At 43.1% G+C, this 19039-nt stretch overlaps 2 protein-coding genes across 2 annotated transcripts in view; both read left to right on the top strand.

Moving 5' to 3' along the window:
• Nucleotides 1–5207, top strand: part of LOC114840944 (disks large-associated protein 2) — a gene marked incomplete at its 3' end in the record, with an annotated part of 78969 nt that extends 73762 nt beyond the window's left edge. The window contains exon 4 of the mRNA XM_029125532.2: nt 4792–5207. Within this exon, the coding sequence (XP_028981365.2) occupies nt 4792–5207 (416 nt within the window). The remainder of the gene's footprint in view (nt 1–4791) is intronic.
• An 11-nt stretch (nt 5208–5218) lies between these two features.
• LOC105015769 (disks large-associated protein 2) overlaps nt 5219–19039 on the top strand; it is a 56657-nt gene continuing 42836 nt past the window's right edge. The window contains exon 1 of the mRNA XM_013137470.4: nt 5219–6017. Within this exon, the coding sequence (XP_012992924.4) occupies nt 5304–6017 (714 nt within the window). The 5' untranslated portion in view covers nt 5219–5303. The remainder of the gene's footprint in view (nt 6018–19039) is intronic.

Raw genomic sequence — 19039 nt, forward strand, 5'->3', positions numbered from 1 at the left:
TCAAATCCCTCTCTGTAATAATATTTGCTGGCACGGTGCGTTGGGACGGGCTGGGGATGTAGCTCGGGTGTCGTCCATAACAGAGGCCCGGCCGGGTGAGTGACCTGGGCGCCTGGGACAGGGAGGGAGGGGGGGGGGGGGGGGGGGGAATCAGGCTCCGCCCTCTTTGTCTCTCAAGCCTCGGCCCTACCGCTGTCCCCCGTCTCACACTTCCACCTAATAGCCTTGATGCTCCTTTCATAGCTTGCTCTGGCTCTTGTTATTGTCAAGTGCTCCTTTGTAAGCCAATGATGATATACTGCTCTGATGCTCAGCGCCCTGTGGTTGGCCCTTTATTGTTCTACTGTTACGTAACACTGAGTTATTAGTATTAGGCCAATTCTGGAGGTCGAGGGCATTTTGCTGTAGTCTGCTCCTGGCTTTATTATTATCCTTTTAAGTTTGTTTTCAAGCCATGTTCCAGGCTAAATGATGGAAGCCTTGTGCCTGTCAGAGTTACTCTGAACAGATATAATGCTATTTAAATGCAAATGTGATAAGAGGAGCCCAACTCCCTTTACTCATACTCAGTGGCCAGTGCAGTCTGCGTACTGGACTCGAGCCCTCAATATATGAGGCGCTTCCTCTCACTTTCCCTTTTGCCTGTGTCCTTAATGTCAATGTTCGCCCGGGGGCAAGTGGTGGGGTTGCTTCTTGGAGCGTTGAGAATATTGGCGTGATGGCTGGGGGCCAAGAGGTGCGCCAGACATGATCACTAGTTGGCTGAGCAGATTGATGGCTGGCTGAGCCATGAGCTAGTAACTGGTGCTTTACTCCACATCTGGGTTGGGTTGTGTTAAAAAAATGGATTCAACTGCGTTATATGCAGGCTTCTTCCTCCATTGAAAATGGTTTCTCAAGTTTTGTGCCTAATGGCCACAATACTTTTTCTGGTAAAACTGGAGATACATTTAATTAAGGGTAATCTGCTTTCTTAAACAACATCCTGTCCCGCAGTATTCAGCATTCCCCCTCTGAGACCGAGATAGAAGCCTTGGTATTGGGGCTAAAACCACATTTCGTCTGTGTTTCCACGGATGTCACAGATACCCGCCTCCGTTTCGAGAACATTTGCTGGAAGCATGCTTGCACATAGACAGCAGAGAAAATACGCCCCCCCCTTCTCTGACTGAAATAAATATTCAATGGCCGTCGTATGAGTCACTGTCAGAATTTTTCTTTCTGTGAAACAGGAATTCTCTGAAAGAGAGAATAAGAGAGCACGGGAAAGAGAGAGCCAGAGCCAGAGAGAGAGAGACTGGATGAGTATGTCACTTCATGGTGTATAATCCTGGGAAATGCCAAAACTCTGCCAACCAATAATTTATTCAGCTTCTCTGAGATTCTTTGTGGCCTAGTCAATCGTCAGAGTAGAGTGAAGGCCATGCAGACAGGGACATGCAGCAGGGGAAAGCCATGTCCACATCCTCTATACTGAGGGAATTACACAAAGTGTAACTGCCATAGCCCAGAGAGAAGGTTAGACCTGTGCTGCCATTGCTGTAGCCGTGTGCTGTTATCATTTTCCTATCTTAGTTTCTTTTGACACCATGTTTCTAAATTACACAATCATACTTTCACCAGATCAGTTCGTCTTGGTTCTGCTAAGAGAGCAGAAGGGCTCACCCAGGGCTAGTCGAACATTAGGTGTCTGCAAAAGCACTTGGTGACAAGTAAAAAGTGCTTTAAGAAATAAATGTGATTTTGATTTGATTTGAATGCTTTACATTCATACAAATGGATACTTCCAGCATTCCAACTGCTGTAGCACGGCTCCTTGTCTCGCTCTGGGGTTCAATAGCAAAGACTACATAGAGAATAAGACCATAATTTCCCCTCAAAGGAGGATTTATTTTCCAAGTGTGATAGCTAGAAGAGCCGAGTAGAGACGATAGGCCATGGAACTAGTGTAGCATGTAAACCCCTGGCCCTTGTTGGCCTTAGGTCACTCTATGCCCATATAATCCCCCATACATGTCCTGTCCAAATCAAAAACATGACATTTAAAAAACATGGAGGATATGATTTTTGTTTACTGCACTTATATCTCAATTTTGAGGAACTGCTTGAGTTTATGGGCTGTATTGACTGGAAGGTTGCCGCCTGGCAGAGGCTTGATTTGGTTATTCCGGTATTTACAAGGAAGACTGAATGACGGATGGCCGGTCAAACTCTTCATGACCAAACACACAACACTTGCAACACTGGCTGGGAATCTTCTGTGTCATTGTGGTGTCTGACCTGATGGTCATTTCTGTGAGGGATGAGTTTAGATCATCTCTGCACATTTCTACATAATCATGATAGTCTCGAGTTGTAACATGTTATTGTTGTGGTTTTTAAAGTGGTTGGATGACAATGATGAAAGAATTTTCAGAATATGCCATTGAATTAAGGGTTAGGATAAAACATTAATTCAAGGGGGAATATGTGCCGTCAGAAAAACATAACATAATGGTGAGGGGTTGTCCAAATAGAAGTAGCCATCCACTGATTAAGTTACATTTGGTATAGGGGTAGGTTTTGACAGCCACCCTAGTGACAGATCACAGAGGATATGGTTTTGATGTAGCGATTGGTCGCGCTGGGGTAAAAAAACGGTTGGTGCCTACCCCCCCCCCCCCCCCCCAAGGACGCCCAACCACTAATGCACCTCAAACTGTGCTCCCCTGGGCATTGATGGATGACGCTGCTGCTTCAGAATGATAAGCTATTATTTCACTTTGCATTGGACGAATGGCAATGTTACCTGTCCCCCTCGCCTTCCTCTCCTCCAGGCCTGTAGGACCATGTTATGTGAGCTTGCGTTCTCATTCTCTATTTTGACGGAGTACATTGTTCTGTAGAAGTGACAACATTTTTGATAAGCAACTGATTTGATAATGGGCTTTGATTGCTGAAGCTGCAGAATATTTATTCTTATTCTATTTACACTGTGTCCCCTCACTCACAGTTGAATGTAAAGGCTTTATTGGCACAGGACACACAATTGAAAAATATGTATGAACAAAGATTCATATTGTTTAAAAATGTACAATATTTTGTTCTTCAGTGGTACTGCTTTTGTGCATTGCAATATTTTGCATAGCAGACACAAGAAAATACTAACGTTAAATTTTTTTTATTATTATTTGTTGATCTGTATGACCTGAGGGAAATATACCTCTAATGTGTTTTTAAATTTGGCAGGAATATAAAAAGTGCAGCTCGGCTTCCACATCATGTTAAGGGCAACGTGCACATAACCTGCCTGTTTTCTCAAGAGCCAAGACTGCCTGTCAAACCCAACAGGGGTTCGGATCTCACACAAAGATAAACCAACATAGGTCTTGATACAAACAATTATTTTAACAAGTTAAATAGATTGGATTAATGTCAGTATCTAAAAAAATAATCCTTATTTGGTGTGGGCTATTTGGGACCCACAGTATCACATAGGTCAGTAACCCTTTTACGTGTATTCCGCGTACGGCTGATCGTTGGTAGGGAGTAGCTGAACGCACAGGTGGATCGTCCTCCCATGGCGGTCGCCTCGTCCAAATGCGGCGGCGAATGGTAGAGCTGGGCTTCGCTGGCGTCTCACACTTCGCACTGGTTTAGACTCTGTCGGTTGTCAGCCGCTCAGCCAAATCTGCCTGGTTTTCCAGCTCCTCCCGGTGACTGGAGAGGAGGAAACTTACACAAACATCCAGATATTGATCACCGGTGTACTTTCCCAGCGTGCTGGAGAGCGTTGTATCCCACACTTTCACTGTTTGTCCTCATCCGTTTGTTTTCTATCGTCTTGTTGCTTCTTTGCGTCCTACTTTGGCTAACAGCTCAAGAAGGGCTCCTTGTTCCAGTCCAACCTCCACAGCTGTCATGTTTTGCATTTGTCTTTCACCTTTACTCAAGGTCCAAACCCTGTCTTTTTTTTGTCTTAAGAGGATTAGATGGAAATTGGCTGCAGCTGGTACTCATTAGAAAGTTGCTACATGGATACAATTGACACACCCACTTCACAGCACACACCAGTTTGAAATAAACATACAATCAAATTAGAGTGACGTTTGCAATCACAACACCACACGTGAAGATACACAAACAAAATCCCAATGTCCCCTGTAAAAAATCCATTCCAAAGAGTGTCATTATTGACACCTACTGCGACATATATTGAAAACAAGGCCATGGTCTCTGTGTCTAAAGTTAGGTCAAGGTGTTTCTAAATTTCGGATCAGTCACAGTGGTCAGGTATTCCAGTTTGCTCTGTTTTTGGTTGAATCTTTCGTGTGTTTCAAATAATATTTTTCGGCTTTTCTTATTATTTGACTGGCTGTAAGTGGATTGTTCCCTTGTGCTCTACGAGTTCTGTTAGTGAACAGAGTCCCAGTACCAGATGGCTTTGGAGCCTTTAGATGTCTTTGTTATGGAAGGTGTTACAACCGCTTTCCTGTAGGTGGTTGTGAAAAGTATTTTTGTGATTTTGATCATTAGTGTGTGAATTTTGAATTCTGCTCAGCATGGATGGTTTGGGATTTTGTATTCTACTCTGTAAACTTTTTAGCAGAATTCTGCAGTCTCAATTGGGGGATTGTCTTATTTTGTGAATTTTGCTTTGGTCAGTGGACACACGCCAATGGGCGTTCTGTGACTGTATTTTAAGCCAGTTCTTGATTTGATGTTGAGATCAATTGTTCTTTTTATGGCGTAGAAGGCTCTCCTCGCCTTGTTTATCTGATAATTTCCCCTCTCTCTTTACCTCTCCTACAGACCTGCAGTATTCATGGTCTCCCTCTCAGCCCTTCGATGAAGACAGCTACTCCCCTCCTCCACCCAGGAACATGAAGGCTATATCGGGCGGGCGGCCCAGCCAGCTCCAGATCACCTCAGCTCACACCTGTGCCCTGGCCGACTGTGACCACTCCCTGGATCGTCATGACTCCTGCACCCCCTCGTATCTCCTCAGCCCCACCGACAGCTGTCCTATGGAGCACCACCGCTTCTCCCCTCGTAGCTCAATCCACTCTGAGTGCACACCCTTGCCCGTCTCCATGGCCAACACAGACCACTCCATCTCCAGCAGCACCTTTCCCAGGATGCACTACAGCTCCCATCACGATGGCAGTGGGACGCGGGACGGTGGCTGCGGCGGGGGCGGCGGGGGCGGCGGGGGCGGCGGGGGCGGCGGTGGCGGCAGTGGGGGCGGCGGGGGCGGAGGTGGAAGCGGCGGTGGCTCACGGGATCGAGATGACTGTGGCTCATCGCACGACGGCAACGGTAAGATGAACAGAATCCCGGCAAACCTCTTGGACCAGTTCGAGAAGCAGCTCCCGTTGCACCGCGACGGCTTTCACACCCTGCAATACCAGAGGACCCACACCACCACCACGGAGCAGCGCAACGAGAGCCCGGGCAGGATCCGGCACCTCGTCCACTCCGTCCAGAAGCTCTTCACCAAGTCCCACTCTCTGGAGGGCTCGTCCAAGATGAACGGCACCAAGGGGGATTCCCACAGAGAAGGCTCCCACCACCATCACGGTCACCACGGTCACCACGGTCACCACGGTCACCACAAACACAGCAAGCGCGGCAAGAGCAAAGAGCGCAAGTCGTCCGACAGCAGCGGCAAGCAGCGCTCCGGGGTGGCAGGCTGGTGGAGCTCCGACGATAACCTGGACAGTGACAGCACATACCGGACGCCCAGCGTCATGTCCCGCCAACCCGTGGACCACATCAGCCACTGCTACCCCGACTCAGTCCACGGCCACTACGGGGACCTGTCGCTCAAGACCTCCAAGAGCAGCAATGACGTCAAGTGCTCTGCGTGCGAGAGCGTGGCCATGGCTCCTGAGGGGAAGTTCATGAAGAGGAGCTCCTGGTCAACGCTGACCGTCAGCCAGGCCAAGGAGGCTTACAGGAAGTCCTCGCTCAACCTAGAGAAACCCATGACCCCTGCTGACCTCAAGCCCAATCTCAGGGCCTGCCACTACCTGCAGGTGAGTCATTGAGTTCATGTGTGCCTGTGGCTTGGACGACTGGAATACTACAGACAGACAGACAGACGGACAGACAGACAGACATGCAATACAAGTCCAAACCTGACATGTACTGTATATACATACAAAATAGATGGATGGTTATTGTCAGTTAGTAAATATCCAGGTAACCGTGCGCTTCATGCTTGGACTGAGAAACACTGTAAGAAAGAGGCTAATTGATTACAACTATTAAGGCCTGCTGTTTACACAGCGCTCCTTCAGAGGCCCATGCACGACAAGCTGATAGACAGTTAATCCAGACAGTGGTACTCGCATGTTGTTTGTCTCAGCTGGACCTCTGATAGTGCTGGGAGATAATCTCTTGTATTTCCCTGTCCCGGATATGACTCACCTGTCAGGGGCTCAGTGGGGTACAAACATTGAAAGGGAAGGCGCAGTGGGAGCAATCAATTACTGTATCAATGAATGACAACAGGGACCAGGCTGGAGGGAAAGAACAGAACCAGGATCGATGTAGATTCGAGCTTGTTGTTGTGGAGTGTTTCTCCAAGGTGGCAGTTGGTCTGTATCGGTGTGTGAGAGAACACTTCAGTCAGCATCCGCTGAGTGGGATTCTGGGTAACGCCATCAACAGTCAATTAATAGCGAAGCAAACCCACTTCCTTGGATCCCTACTGTACTATTTCTCAACACGGAACAGAAAAGTTGAAATACATAAAATACTTACTGTATTTATTTATGTATGGTATTGTTGTTTGAAAATCAATATAAGTGCATGTTTTACACATGACATGTACAACTCTTGAGTGGGTTTGATTTGGTTACTGCCTGAAGCTAAAACCATGTGATCTTCTCAGCACTGAGAGAAACAGTCCCTCGAGACTCTCCAGCGGAAGTGGAATGTGGTGTAACTGTTAGACGCTGTCTCTAATGGGCAAGAGGTACATTACTCAACCCACCCACCGATGAAATGAGGAGGCAAGGAATTGTATCGTACTTTTAGCTGACGTAAACATGAAAACAAAAGCAGTAGGTTTTATGACTAGTTATAAGTGTCTGCATAAAAGAACCTTTAAAATGTATCTAAATTATGAACTCCAGACAACATTGGATTCTTACAACCTCAATTCTCAAAGTGCACGTAACTCTACTGAAACAATGACAATAGGCTATGGTAAAGCATTCTTTGCCTTGTCATTTAATGGGGTGTCTGAACGCCCATAAACATGTTGGTTGTTCTTTAAATAGCTTGGTCTGTTTCATTGGTTCTCTGGCGCAGGGCTATATTTAGTCTGTTGTCAGTCAATCGGCCCAGGGTGACGCATTTCCCCCAGGGATTGATGCCCTCTTCTCTCTCAGAGGTGAGCTAGCTTTCAGGGAGGGCTGTGGGTCCAGAGAGAACTAGCAGGCATGGGGAAATTAACAGACTATTCTGGTCTCTGGCTGGCTGGCTATTGGTCTCCTCATCAACAAAAGCGGTGAGGCTGGTAGAGTGAGTTGTCAGTTAAAAAGGTACACATACTTCCAGCAAGGTCACATTGGAAGTTATGCAGTTTCCTACTGTGGTTCCGTTTTTTCTTCTGTTGGTTTAAGGCTGAAAACGTCCAAAACAGAGTTGTCGCTTTGGTGTGTTGCATCCCATGTGTGGATGTGCCAGTCACCTTGTTTTTGTCCTTGAATTATATGACATGGTAGAAATAAGTGGAAACCCAGAAAACCTATTGAAATGTGAGGGAGTTATTAGTCTCAGAGACGAGAAACATAAAGTACAGCATGTTGGTAATAAGGGGTGATTAATAACAACATGTTAGGAATCATATATGACAATGATAATCTCTCTCAAACACAAAATCTCTCTCTAACGCTCCTTGTTAGAATGTGATGAAGTGGAATGAGGGGGCAGTTACAACACACATTATTACTGTAAGTGACCAGCTCAAATGGCCATCATACGGACTCTTTATGACCTTAGAAACAGATTAGCTTAGTACAGCCATATGGGATTTTTTGGTTTGACCACAGTTCTACCAATAACTGTTGTTTTGTCTCTTGAAAAGGTTCTTCCTATAATCCTCAGTGAATATTTCCACCCGCCTTACTACCCTTTATACGCCATCACAGTGGGTTTAGGAAACTCTTGGTTTACAGGTTTACACTGCAAGTCACATTATGCTGTCACACTAAATGTGTAATTTAATTTGTCTAATTTGCTTTGGAATCCACCCACGGTCTTTGTTCAACAACAGTAAATTATGGGCCTATTTAAACTACAAGAAGTCACGTGGCATTAATTTAAAAACCATTTACTTAATATGTATATCAAATCTTCCGTTCACAATAGCAAACTGAACCTCTCATTGGGCCGGAGGTATGCTGTAAAGTGCTGCACAATCCTTGGCCAGCCCCCTGACCCACACAGCATATACAGTGGATATAAAAAGTCTACACGTCCCTGTTAAAATGCCAGGTTCTTGTGATGTAGAAGAATGAGACAAAGATAAATCATGTCAGAACTTTTTCCCCCTTTAATGTGACCTATAACGTGAACAATTCAATTGAAAAACAAACTGAAATCTTAGAGGGGGAAAAATACAAAATAAAAAACTCACAATAACCTGGTTGCATAAGTGTGCACACCACACCCTTAAACTAATACTTTGTTGAAGCGCCTTTAGATTTTTTTGGGTAGGAGTCTATTAGCATGGCACATCTTGACATGGCAATAGTTGCCCACTCTTATTTGCAAAAGCGCTCCAAATCTGTCAGATTGGGAGGACATCTCCTGTGCACAGCCCTCTTCAGATCACCCCACAGATGTTCAATTGGATTCAGGTCTGGGCTCTTGCTGGGACATTCCAAAATCTTCTTCTGGTGAAGCCTTCTTGGGTCGTTGTTGTGCTGAAAGGTGAACTTCATCTTCAGCTTTCAAACGGATGCCTGAAGGTTTTTTGCCAAAATTGCCTGGTATTTGGAACTGTTCATAATTCCCTCCACTCTGACTAAGGCCCTGGTTCCAGCTAAAGAAAAACAGCCCCAAAGCATGATGACACCATGCTTTACTGTGGGTATGGTGTGGTGTTTGGGTGATGTGCCGTGTTGTTTTTGCGCCAAACATACTTTTTGGAATTATGGCCAGAAAAGACCATAACACATTTTCCCACATGCTTTTGGGAGACTTGATGTTTGTTTTTGCAAACTTCAGCCGGGCTTGGATGCTTTTCTTTGTAAGAAAAGTCTCTTGGAAGCCTCCCTGACCAGTTTTCTTCTCATCTTTTCATACATTTTTGAGGGACCATCAGTTCTTGGTAATGTCTCTGTTGTGCCATATTTTCTCCACTAGATGATGACTGTCTTCACTGTGTTCCATGGTATATCTAATGCTTTGGAAATAATTTTGTACCCTTCTCCTGACTGCTATCTTTCAACAATGAAATCCCTCTGATGCTTTGGAAGCTCTCTGCGGACCATGGCTTTTGCTCCGAGATGCAACTTAGAAAATGTCAGGAAGATTCTAATAGAACAGCTGATGTAGAAAAGGTTCTGACATGATTTAATTTTGTCTCATTCTTTTACATCACAAGAACCTGGCATTTTAACAGGGGTGTTTAGACTTTTTATATCCACTGTACACTGACTGACCATGTAGTTTACCTACTAACTTACATTTGTGCTTTCTGTCAGTGCATTTTAAAAGTGCTAAAATAATTTTCACAGTGCCAGTGTGAGATGTTTTCATTTGCTCCCCAATGACAATACAATCAATCATTCTACAAGCTCTCGTAGACCACCGCTCAAGTCGTAGACTGACTTCTTATGCTCAGCAGACCGTGGGCCTTGTGAAAGGAATGTCCAGGGCTAGAGATTCAATGGATGCCTTTAGGAGGCTGGCACTATTTGCTGAAGAGGCAGCTATAGTTCCTAGGGACAACACAAAGCATAAAAAGTATTTATAAAAAAAAGAATATTACGTTCCATTTTCTTGAGGTCTAAGGACCTCAGTAGAAAGAGTATTGATGAGTCTGGGAAGGGAAACAAAGCCATATCCAAGCAATTTAATGTAAATCATTCCACTGTTTAACAGATCTAGTACAAATGGAGGGAATTCCAGACCACTGGCAATCTACATAGGACAGGTTGTCCCATCTACATTCAGGTCAAGAGCAGACAGAATGATGCTCATAGAAGTCTCTAAGAACCCCATGGTAACATCAAGGGAACTACAACTGCCACTAAGGATCCTCTCTTGCCACAATCAATGTCTAAGTGTATGAGTCAACTAAAAGAATATCCACAAACTTGGCCTACATGGGAGGTTAGAAAAATAGAAGACTCTGCTCTCCAAGAAGAATATCAAGACATGACTGACAGTTACCATACAACAACTGAGTAAAGACCAAAACAACTTTTGGTCTTTACTCAAAATTATTCCAACCCTACTGTGAAGTGTTTAGGTGGAAGCTGCATGCTATGGGAATGCTTCTCTACTGGGAGACTGGTTGGGATATGGGGAAGGATCAAAAGATCTAAACTTAGACAGGTCCTTGAAGAAAACCTTATCCAGACTTGGGCAAAGTTTCATATTTCAACACAACAAAGACCCAAAGCAGACAGCAAATATAATGCTGGAGTGGCTTCAGAAAAAGTCTGTGAATATCCTTGACTGGCTCAGTCATGCCTGGAATTACTTCAAATGCTATTCCTCTAGAACTGAACAGAAAGTTTACATGAACATTATCCAGATTAGTTCCTAAAACAAAATAATGATATTGACCAATGGATATTTGCATATTCTGATATGTAAATGCATGTACATCAGTCAATGACATTTGTTTTGTAACAACATTTGGCACGCATATTGCAAACACTTGACAGTCTCAACATAAGAAACAGCATTCATGTTGACCACACATTGGAGCTAATACATTTGTGTCTTCTCACTGATCGACTCAGAGTGACTTGGTGCACACAGCGAAGGTCATTAGCCTTGCTAACCCAAGTCATATCTCAGACACCACTGTCACAGTTTTGACTCAACTTTAGCAAGGGTTAAGGGAGTAAGATACAATTTTGTGTATGTGTCACTATGCAATGATTCAAAGACAAAATATGGATTTTGGTTTTGTCTGGACAGCTGTCAAAAAAGATCAGCAATTTTACTTGACATACTGTAATCCACAGTTTCAGCAGAGCCGTCCTTTCAAAATGAACCTTTTGTTTTCCTGGACAACCAGTCTCAATAGCCAGAGGGACCACTCCATATCTACAGTATGTTAAGCAGAAGAGGATCGATTATGCTAGGACAAAAAAAGTACTGCCAGTAAATAGGGTTCTGTCCCAAAAGTGGTTCTCATGGGTTTGTTTCTTTCAGGTTTGTTTAATATTTGGTAGTCCACTACTTCCTAAAAGGTGATTTAGATTTACAAAATGACACTGATTGGCCTGTGGGGGGCACGGCATCATTCGTGGCAGACTGCTTCTCTGTTTTCACTCCCTGTCATCATGCATATCTCTGTACAAACTCAATTTACAATTTAAAGGGCTTTAATGGCATGGGAAACATTATTTTATATTGACAAATCATGTTCAAAATATGCAGAATATAAAACATGATTTAAAATATGCTATTGACTTTAATTCCCTCTCTTCCCTTTTTTAATCACTTTAATCACTTTTCATCATCTTTCCTCAGCCTCTCACCCATCTCTCGCTCTCTCTTTTTCTCTCGTTGTCTCTCTCTATCTCCCAACTCTCTTTGAGAATATCTTCGGCCTGAGATACTTAAGTAAACTGCAAGGAGACTGTATCGATGTAAATGGACTCAGAATGCATTTACAAGCATGTTATATGTGTCTCAATATCCACTACAGTGCTTAGCCAGAGTGCCCAACACAATAACTTTGTTTTGCTATTGTTCCTTAGCCCTGATTAATTCAATTGCGCTGCTTAACACAACTGTCTTTTCTTTCCAAAAGAGTACAAAGCAAGGATTACACTTTGATAGTTTTGCTGATAGGGCATTGCAGCACAGGATTTAATAAGTCAATTAACTGCCATGTTGACTTGCCAAAGGTGGGCCGTTCAGAGAGAAAGCCTGTGATTAAAGGGAGAGTGAAGCTGCAGCACTGCAGAAACCAACATATCTCTCATGTATTCTCTCATCTCTCTCCTCCTGTCTCTCTGCTCTCTCTCCCCTCCATCTTGTGTCTCAATCTCTTCTTTCACTCCTGTCTCTTTATCCTCTCTATACTCTCTCATCTCTCTCTCTCTCTCTCTCTCTCTCTCTCTCTATCTATCCGAGGATAAGCCATACAGACTCTGAATAAACCCTCAGAGATGGGCTGTAGTATCCTCCGAAAGTCTGACACTCATAGGAGGGCTTGGTTAAACAGATACACTAGACCGCAGGCCAGCCATGATGAGTACACATAGGACAACTGTACAGAAGACAAAGGTATAGTACAATATACTTAACAAACCCTAAAACAGTCACATTATTTATATTTGTTCCGGTTTAAACCAACTGCTCATGACAGTGAAATATATGCTGTGGAGGAAAAGTCATCAGACATGCCTTATCCCATTAGACGGGCAGCATGCACTACTGCCATAGTTTCTGTTTTTACACCGTGTGTGAAAAGGATCATCCATGCAGCTAATATTATGTGAAGGATATGTATAGATACACTTTAGACAGTGGGCCCCGATCCCAGGGGAGACTGCTCTTTGTAGATGGATGGAACAGGATGGCAGCTGTGACCAGACATTAAGACAGCCTGGGACATCTGAGGCCTGGAAGAAATCTCAGCTAAGGACGGATTGGGGGGGGATACGAAAGGAATCGGCCAGCGGCATATCTTTTTTCCTGCCTATGTATGCCTCTGTCTTTCACAATTATCTTTCATGCGTTTTGTGAACAGAGAGACTTGCTGTGCCTTTTTCCCCCCCGTTTCTGAGGCTGTGAGCGTGGAAGAGAGTGTCTCTGCCGTTCATTGCCTTGATAATGGAGCCCAATAACCGAGTGGTGGGAAGTAACGCTGCCAACTGCAGTGAGATACAAACCAAGGACTGGGCAACACAGATTTAAAAAAAAAACATACAAAGAGAAAAAGGAGAGAAAGATATAGGGAAATGAGAGAGAAAGAGGTGTGGTCAGACAGAGACTGAGAGTAGTAGAAAGAGAATGTTAACTTAGAAATGTCAAACTTGGGTTTGTATGTTTTTTAGTTATTCTAGTGATGTGTACTTATTTTTAATTTGCTTTGGCAATGTGAATAAATGCTTTTCATGCTAAGAACAGCCTTTAAATGAAAGTTGTATTGAGGGAGGGAGGGGTATAAATTAACTCACATCACGCTATTCCTTCACCTTGCTCTGAGGAAATGATGGAGTAGGAGGTATAATCATTGATTGAGTTGTTTCGATACAAGCACTGGGCCAGGAATGCCAGGTCCAGCCCCTCGCCCAGACTGGCTGTGTTGGCTTTTAATCCCACTGACTTATGTTTCTAGTAGGAGAGGACCCTGACCTAAGTGGAGTGGAGCAACAGAGTTAATCAATTATGCACTGCAGGAGTATCGGCAGCAGCAGGGCCTACCGAACAAGCCCCCCCACCCCCTCCCCCGTGGAACACACAGTTCAGGGTCCTTCACACACATCACCTGGGCACTGGACTGGAATGTCTAATGTCCCTCTACTGGGGCCTGATCAATGCTGGGTTCTCAGGCTTGGGGGGGGTGGGGGGGGGCTTCACGTCCCCTGAGAGCAACGGGAACCTTAGATAGTGTTGCCTTTCTCCGCATCGCAACTTTTGCCACTATTCAGCACGTTCCCACTGCGTGACCAGCCCAGAGCTTAGAGCCTTCTTAACCCTGGGCTGAGGGACAGGAGATCCTGTGGCTGAGAACAAGTGCAATGTGAAAAGGACTAGAATAGTTTGAAAAGGTCACTCGTCACTTGAAAGAACTCAGTTCTCCCTGCCCGTAGATAACTAAGTACACAGGTTTTAGTGGTCCAAATACATTTGTATGTTCCCTTCCTCAATGTTATCAGCCTGATAGCGGATGCATTAGGATGCAGGTCTGGTCCATTGTCCCTGCACTCGGGGTGACGGGAGATCCTCTGCTGTAGTTTATCAGCAAATCCAAATGAAACAAATCTCCCCACAGCTTGAGGCTGTCCTCCAGCGCTCCTTTCTTAATTAGACGTCTAAAAATATCAAACTCCTTGAAGACTTAATTAACCCGTTGGCTTGGCGAGCTTTCAGCATGTGTGTGTGTGTGTGTTTGAGCGCGTGTCCTTTTGTGAATTTGTGCGTGCATCGGCTTGCAAGCGTGTGTGTCTGAAGGATGTAAGTTCATAGCCCCCCCCCCCCCCCCCGTATGTGTGGCCTATGAGAGCAATCTTATTTATTTCCGTGGCATCATCATGTTATTTTATTGGGACCGCGTTACTCTGAAATCATAACATTATTCATTTCAATATCATACTGTCATATCACTGTTACCCAGCTAAAGATCAAATTATATAATGCTGTTTGATAACAACTCTCCGTGATCAACAAAGGCTTGCTTTTAAATTACTGTTATTGGTCCGTTATTCAAGCTGTTTGTGACTGGAGTCAGTGTAGCCATCTTATTACTGCCAAGGCTCACCATGGATATAACGATATCACCATGGATATAACAATATCACCATGTATATAACAATATCACCATGAATATAACAATATCACCATGGATCTAACTATATCACCATGTATATGAAGATATCATCATGGATATAACGATATCACCATGGATATAACGATATCACCATGTATATAATATCACCATGGATATAACGATATCACCATGGATATAACAATATCAACATGAATATATCAATATCACCATGGATATGAAGGTATCACCATGGATATAATATAACTTACTGAAACTTTGGTGAACCAAGCTGTAGAGATCTGATATTTGCAAAGGTAAGCGATTAGCCCAAGGTGTGAGCTATAGAAATTAACTGGAATATGCTAGTCTCACAAAAAACTTAGTGTGACTGCATCTTCTGTGGGTGGCTGACTTATTTACTCTTGCCTGTTTTTAGGGAAATTCATAGATTAATTTAAAAAATTTTACCTGCATACATTTCTATAAAAAAAGGAAGGTGGGCTAGCTGAAAGGTTATATTGATTAGCAAACCTACTGTTGCTTTCCAGTGCATTTACATTTTGAACTTGAGAGGATTTACTTCTCCGACCACTCGAAAGGTTAGCTACTATTTTCAGAAGACAGCTCGCTTCAGATGAGCGAGTTATGTTCAAAGCATCAGACTCAACCGAACATGCTGCGAAATTGCAGTTGCACTACAGTCACCAGAGAACCCTATCTTTTGTAATTCCCTTTCAATACTTGATGGAATATATAGGAGAGGGATATTGTGTGGTGGGCTAGGATGGTGCCAAGCACACAGTGTTAAAAAGGTATAACAAATATATGGTAATTGCCCTTGATTCACCTGCGACATCAACACGATGGTTAATGATCACTGACACGGCTTCCGTTTATGATGAAGCCATTAAAGTAATGTTCTATGTGGATGTATCTGCTGTTCTGATGATAAGCCACGACACACACAAGTTAACCTGGGAGTTGTTGAGGAATGACAATGAAAGATGATCAATATGCCCTCTGATCATTACTTTCTCTCTTTCCCGATATATATATGGCCATATGCCGTCACAATATTAATTATCTCTCCCCTACTACAGTACACTCTCTTCCTCGGCCCTATCATTTCCTCTCCTCAGTCCTTCACACTTTTGTCTGCTGATTCTGTCTCTTCAACCCTCCTCCGCTCACTTTCCACATCCTATGATTCTCACCATATCTCCATTCCTCTCGGCTGGCTCGGCCATTCGATCCTTCACATGCTCCACTCAAACGTCTCTCTCTGCAGGTTACTTTGTCAACCGCGCCTCTCGCACTCAGCCATGTGAGGTTCACTAGTCATTCGTATAATCTCCATGAATTAACTGCTTTTTCCCCCGCCCCTCCTCAGATGAAATCCTCCAACTTGTCATCTCCAGTCACCCGTACATGTGCTCCGCTGATCCCATTTTCATGATCGCCTCCAGAGACCTTATCACATTCATTACCTCTGTCATCAACTCATCCCCTATGACTTTAAGATGGCCAGTTCCCTTCCTCAAACAAGCACCACTTAAATCCTCTGACTTCCAACACTACAAAACGGTATCCTTCTGAGCTTTCCTACAGAGCAGCAACTGGTGCCTCCCTTCATATCTGCCGGCAATGACAGAAATGTCTTCATCCTCCGGGGCTCTGCAGAGATTTTCTCTCTCTCAACATTTCGGAGTGTCTATTATTGAAGGATTATGTGAGGTCAATAATAATGACATATCAGGTCGACTTTCATTTGTTGACAATTATAAGCTCTGACAAATTAGACGCCAAAATGACAGAATGCCAGAGAGACACATTTAGTAGAATTCATTTTCTCCAAACCTTACTTCATTGTGAATCTCTGTTTATACCTAATTTAATCTCATAATAATGTGATTTGCAATCATTATGAACAATATTGAAATTCAGCATATCACACTTGAGTGTTGAGTTTCAATAAACCAGTAGATCATATTTGCCAGTGTTGTTCTTATAAAAATGCACTGTTCTTTCTTGACCTTGGAAGAATATACTCCCTTGGGTCCTTCCCAAGATTTAATTAATTTCAAAACCACCTGCAAGAGGACCTTATATTCTGTGATAATAGTGAGAGAAATGGTTTTCAGCATTTTTTTCATAGTTCATTAGAGCTTACAAACAAAACTTTTCACAGAAAATTAAGGTCAGAGTAAACATTGTATATATAATACAATAGTTACACAGAAGAAATGCATCTATTATTACTGTGGTCTACTATTACTATTTGTCTCTTGAAAATCACTTTGACCCCACCTCTCTGTCTATGTGTTTATTTCATTTCATTAATATGACCCACAGTAAGACTCCGTGGGCCAACGCCCAGTATTTAGTGCAGCCCGAAAAGTCCCAGCGGCCTCTTGACTTGCCCTCAGGTCAGAGTGAGTCCCAGGAGTTGGGGGAAGGAGGTTCAAATGCAGACCTCAAGAAGTTTGAATCCTTGGTGTAAATGCACCGTGAGTGACACCGAGTAGCCATGAAAGATGAAGACCCTGTGTGATGCAAACGAAATGTCAAATGTCACGTTTGTTCTGTGATTTTCAGATAGCTTTTGAGATTCAATGTGCCATGAAGGGATAATATTTTTTATTTCAAATACACCAACATGCACACGCATATGAATGCATGCTAGCACGAACCCACGTCCACAGCAACACACACACAGACACACACACACAGACATACACACACACAGACACAGACACACACAGACTCGCACTCAGCCTGCATCTCTAGTTATCCATGGTGAAGTTGCAGTACAGTACTCCTCATTAGTGTGCCTGCGGGCAGTGTGAAATACTCCTGTGTGTGTGTGTGTGTGCGCGTGTGTGTGCGTGCGGGTGTGCGTGTGTGCATGTGTGTGTGTGTGTGCAACCTAGAAACTGACTCAGCTCGTGTTGTAGTTGAGGAAATTTAACTCTGCTGTACTTTTTAAGTAATTCCAAACTGTTCGACAATGAGAGACTAGTGATCATTTATTTAACAAGCATTAGATTCTTGAGTTTAAGAACGGCATGGTGTCATCATTTGTCCTTCAACTTGTTCTCCCTTTCCCAATTCTAGATCCAGAATCGCTACAGTATGTACAGTACAGAATATGCCTCTGAGGGAAATGCTGAAATACTGTTGAAATAATAATTTTCAAAACACAAGAGAAATGTCTTAAATTATTTATTCCTGAAGGTATTGCTTTGCATTCCAATAACATTTTGGGAGTTTTAGGTTTCTAAGAACTTTTTCTTTTAATTTATATTCACTTCATTACCAAATAAATGTACAAATAGAATTTATTTTCAGTTATATTATAACAATAACAAAATATTATTTTAATTTTTGGAGGGAGTAGATCAACCCGAAGCGAGAAGACAGTATCAATCTGTTCACCATCAATATTAGCATAATTTCAAACCCGTTTTTTTTTTTTTTTCTTTCTTTTCTGCTTGCACACCTACACCCACACACATACCCACCTCACACAGACACACACCCACAATCGAACCCAAAACTATCATTGGACAACGCCAACCAAAGCACCATAATCCGCAGTAGGCACTGGGACGCATAAATCTGCATAAATTAGCCGTTACCTTTGTTCCCTCCGCCATCACAGGCCTGCAGAGCAGTGTTCCTATTCATTAATATATCTCATTATATTCATTGTCTTCTTCATTCATTGTCTTCTTTTTTCATCACACTGTACTTGTGTCTTGTGTGTCTGTGCGTACCGTATGTATACAGAGTATACAGTATGCCACCACCCCCTTTCTATATGTTCACCTGATGTTGCCTTAAAAAGGACTTATGAAGTTTGCACTATCCTCGAATACCACAGAATTATTTTAAGCTTTCAGTATAATCATAAAATGATCAGCAAAAAGAGCACGTTGATGGCTTATTTCTTGAATATATTGTAAATATGGGGGAGAAATTAGAAACAAGTCCATTCTAGATGTAACCAGCATTAAAATTTTACTCCAATTGGATTCATAAAAATGTGTGTAAAGCCATGTATTTCTCACAATCAGTTTACTGCAGAGAGGCGATAATAACTGGAAAAGTATATCAAGTTTAAGTGCTTAGAGGACATAAACAAAATAACACAACCAAATTCTTACTTTGACAATGCAAAAGAATGTACAACGACAGCAGCAATTACATAATAATAATCATGGCAGAAAATACATGACATCAGCAGTAATCAAAGTATATGCATTAATATTGATACTGAACGAGTATGCAAGTCTGTCTGTTCGGGTGAATGAGAGCATGTCTGGGTATGTGGTCGGTATGTGGTACTGTAGACACAGC

Source organism: Esox lucius, chromosome 15 (genome assembly GCF_011004845.1).
Source record: "Esox lucius isolate fEsoLuc1 chromosome 15, fEsoLuc1.pri, whole genome shotgun sequence".
NCBI classification, from domain to species: Eukaryota; Metazoa; Chordata; class Actinopteri; order Esociformes; family Esocidae; genus Esox; species Esox lucius.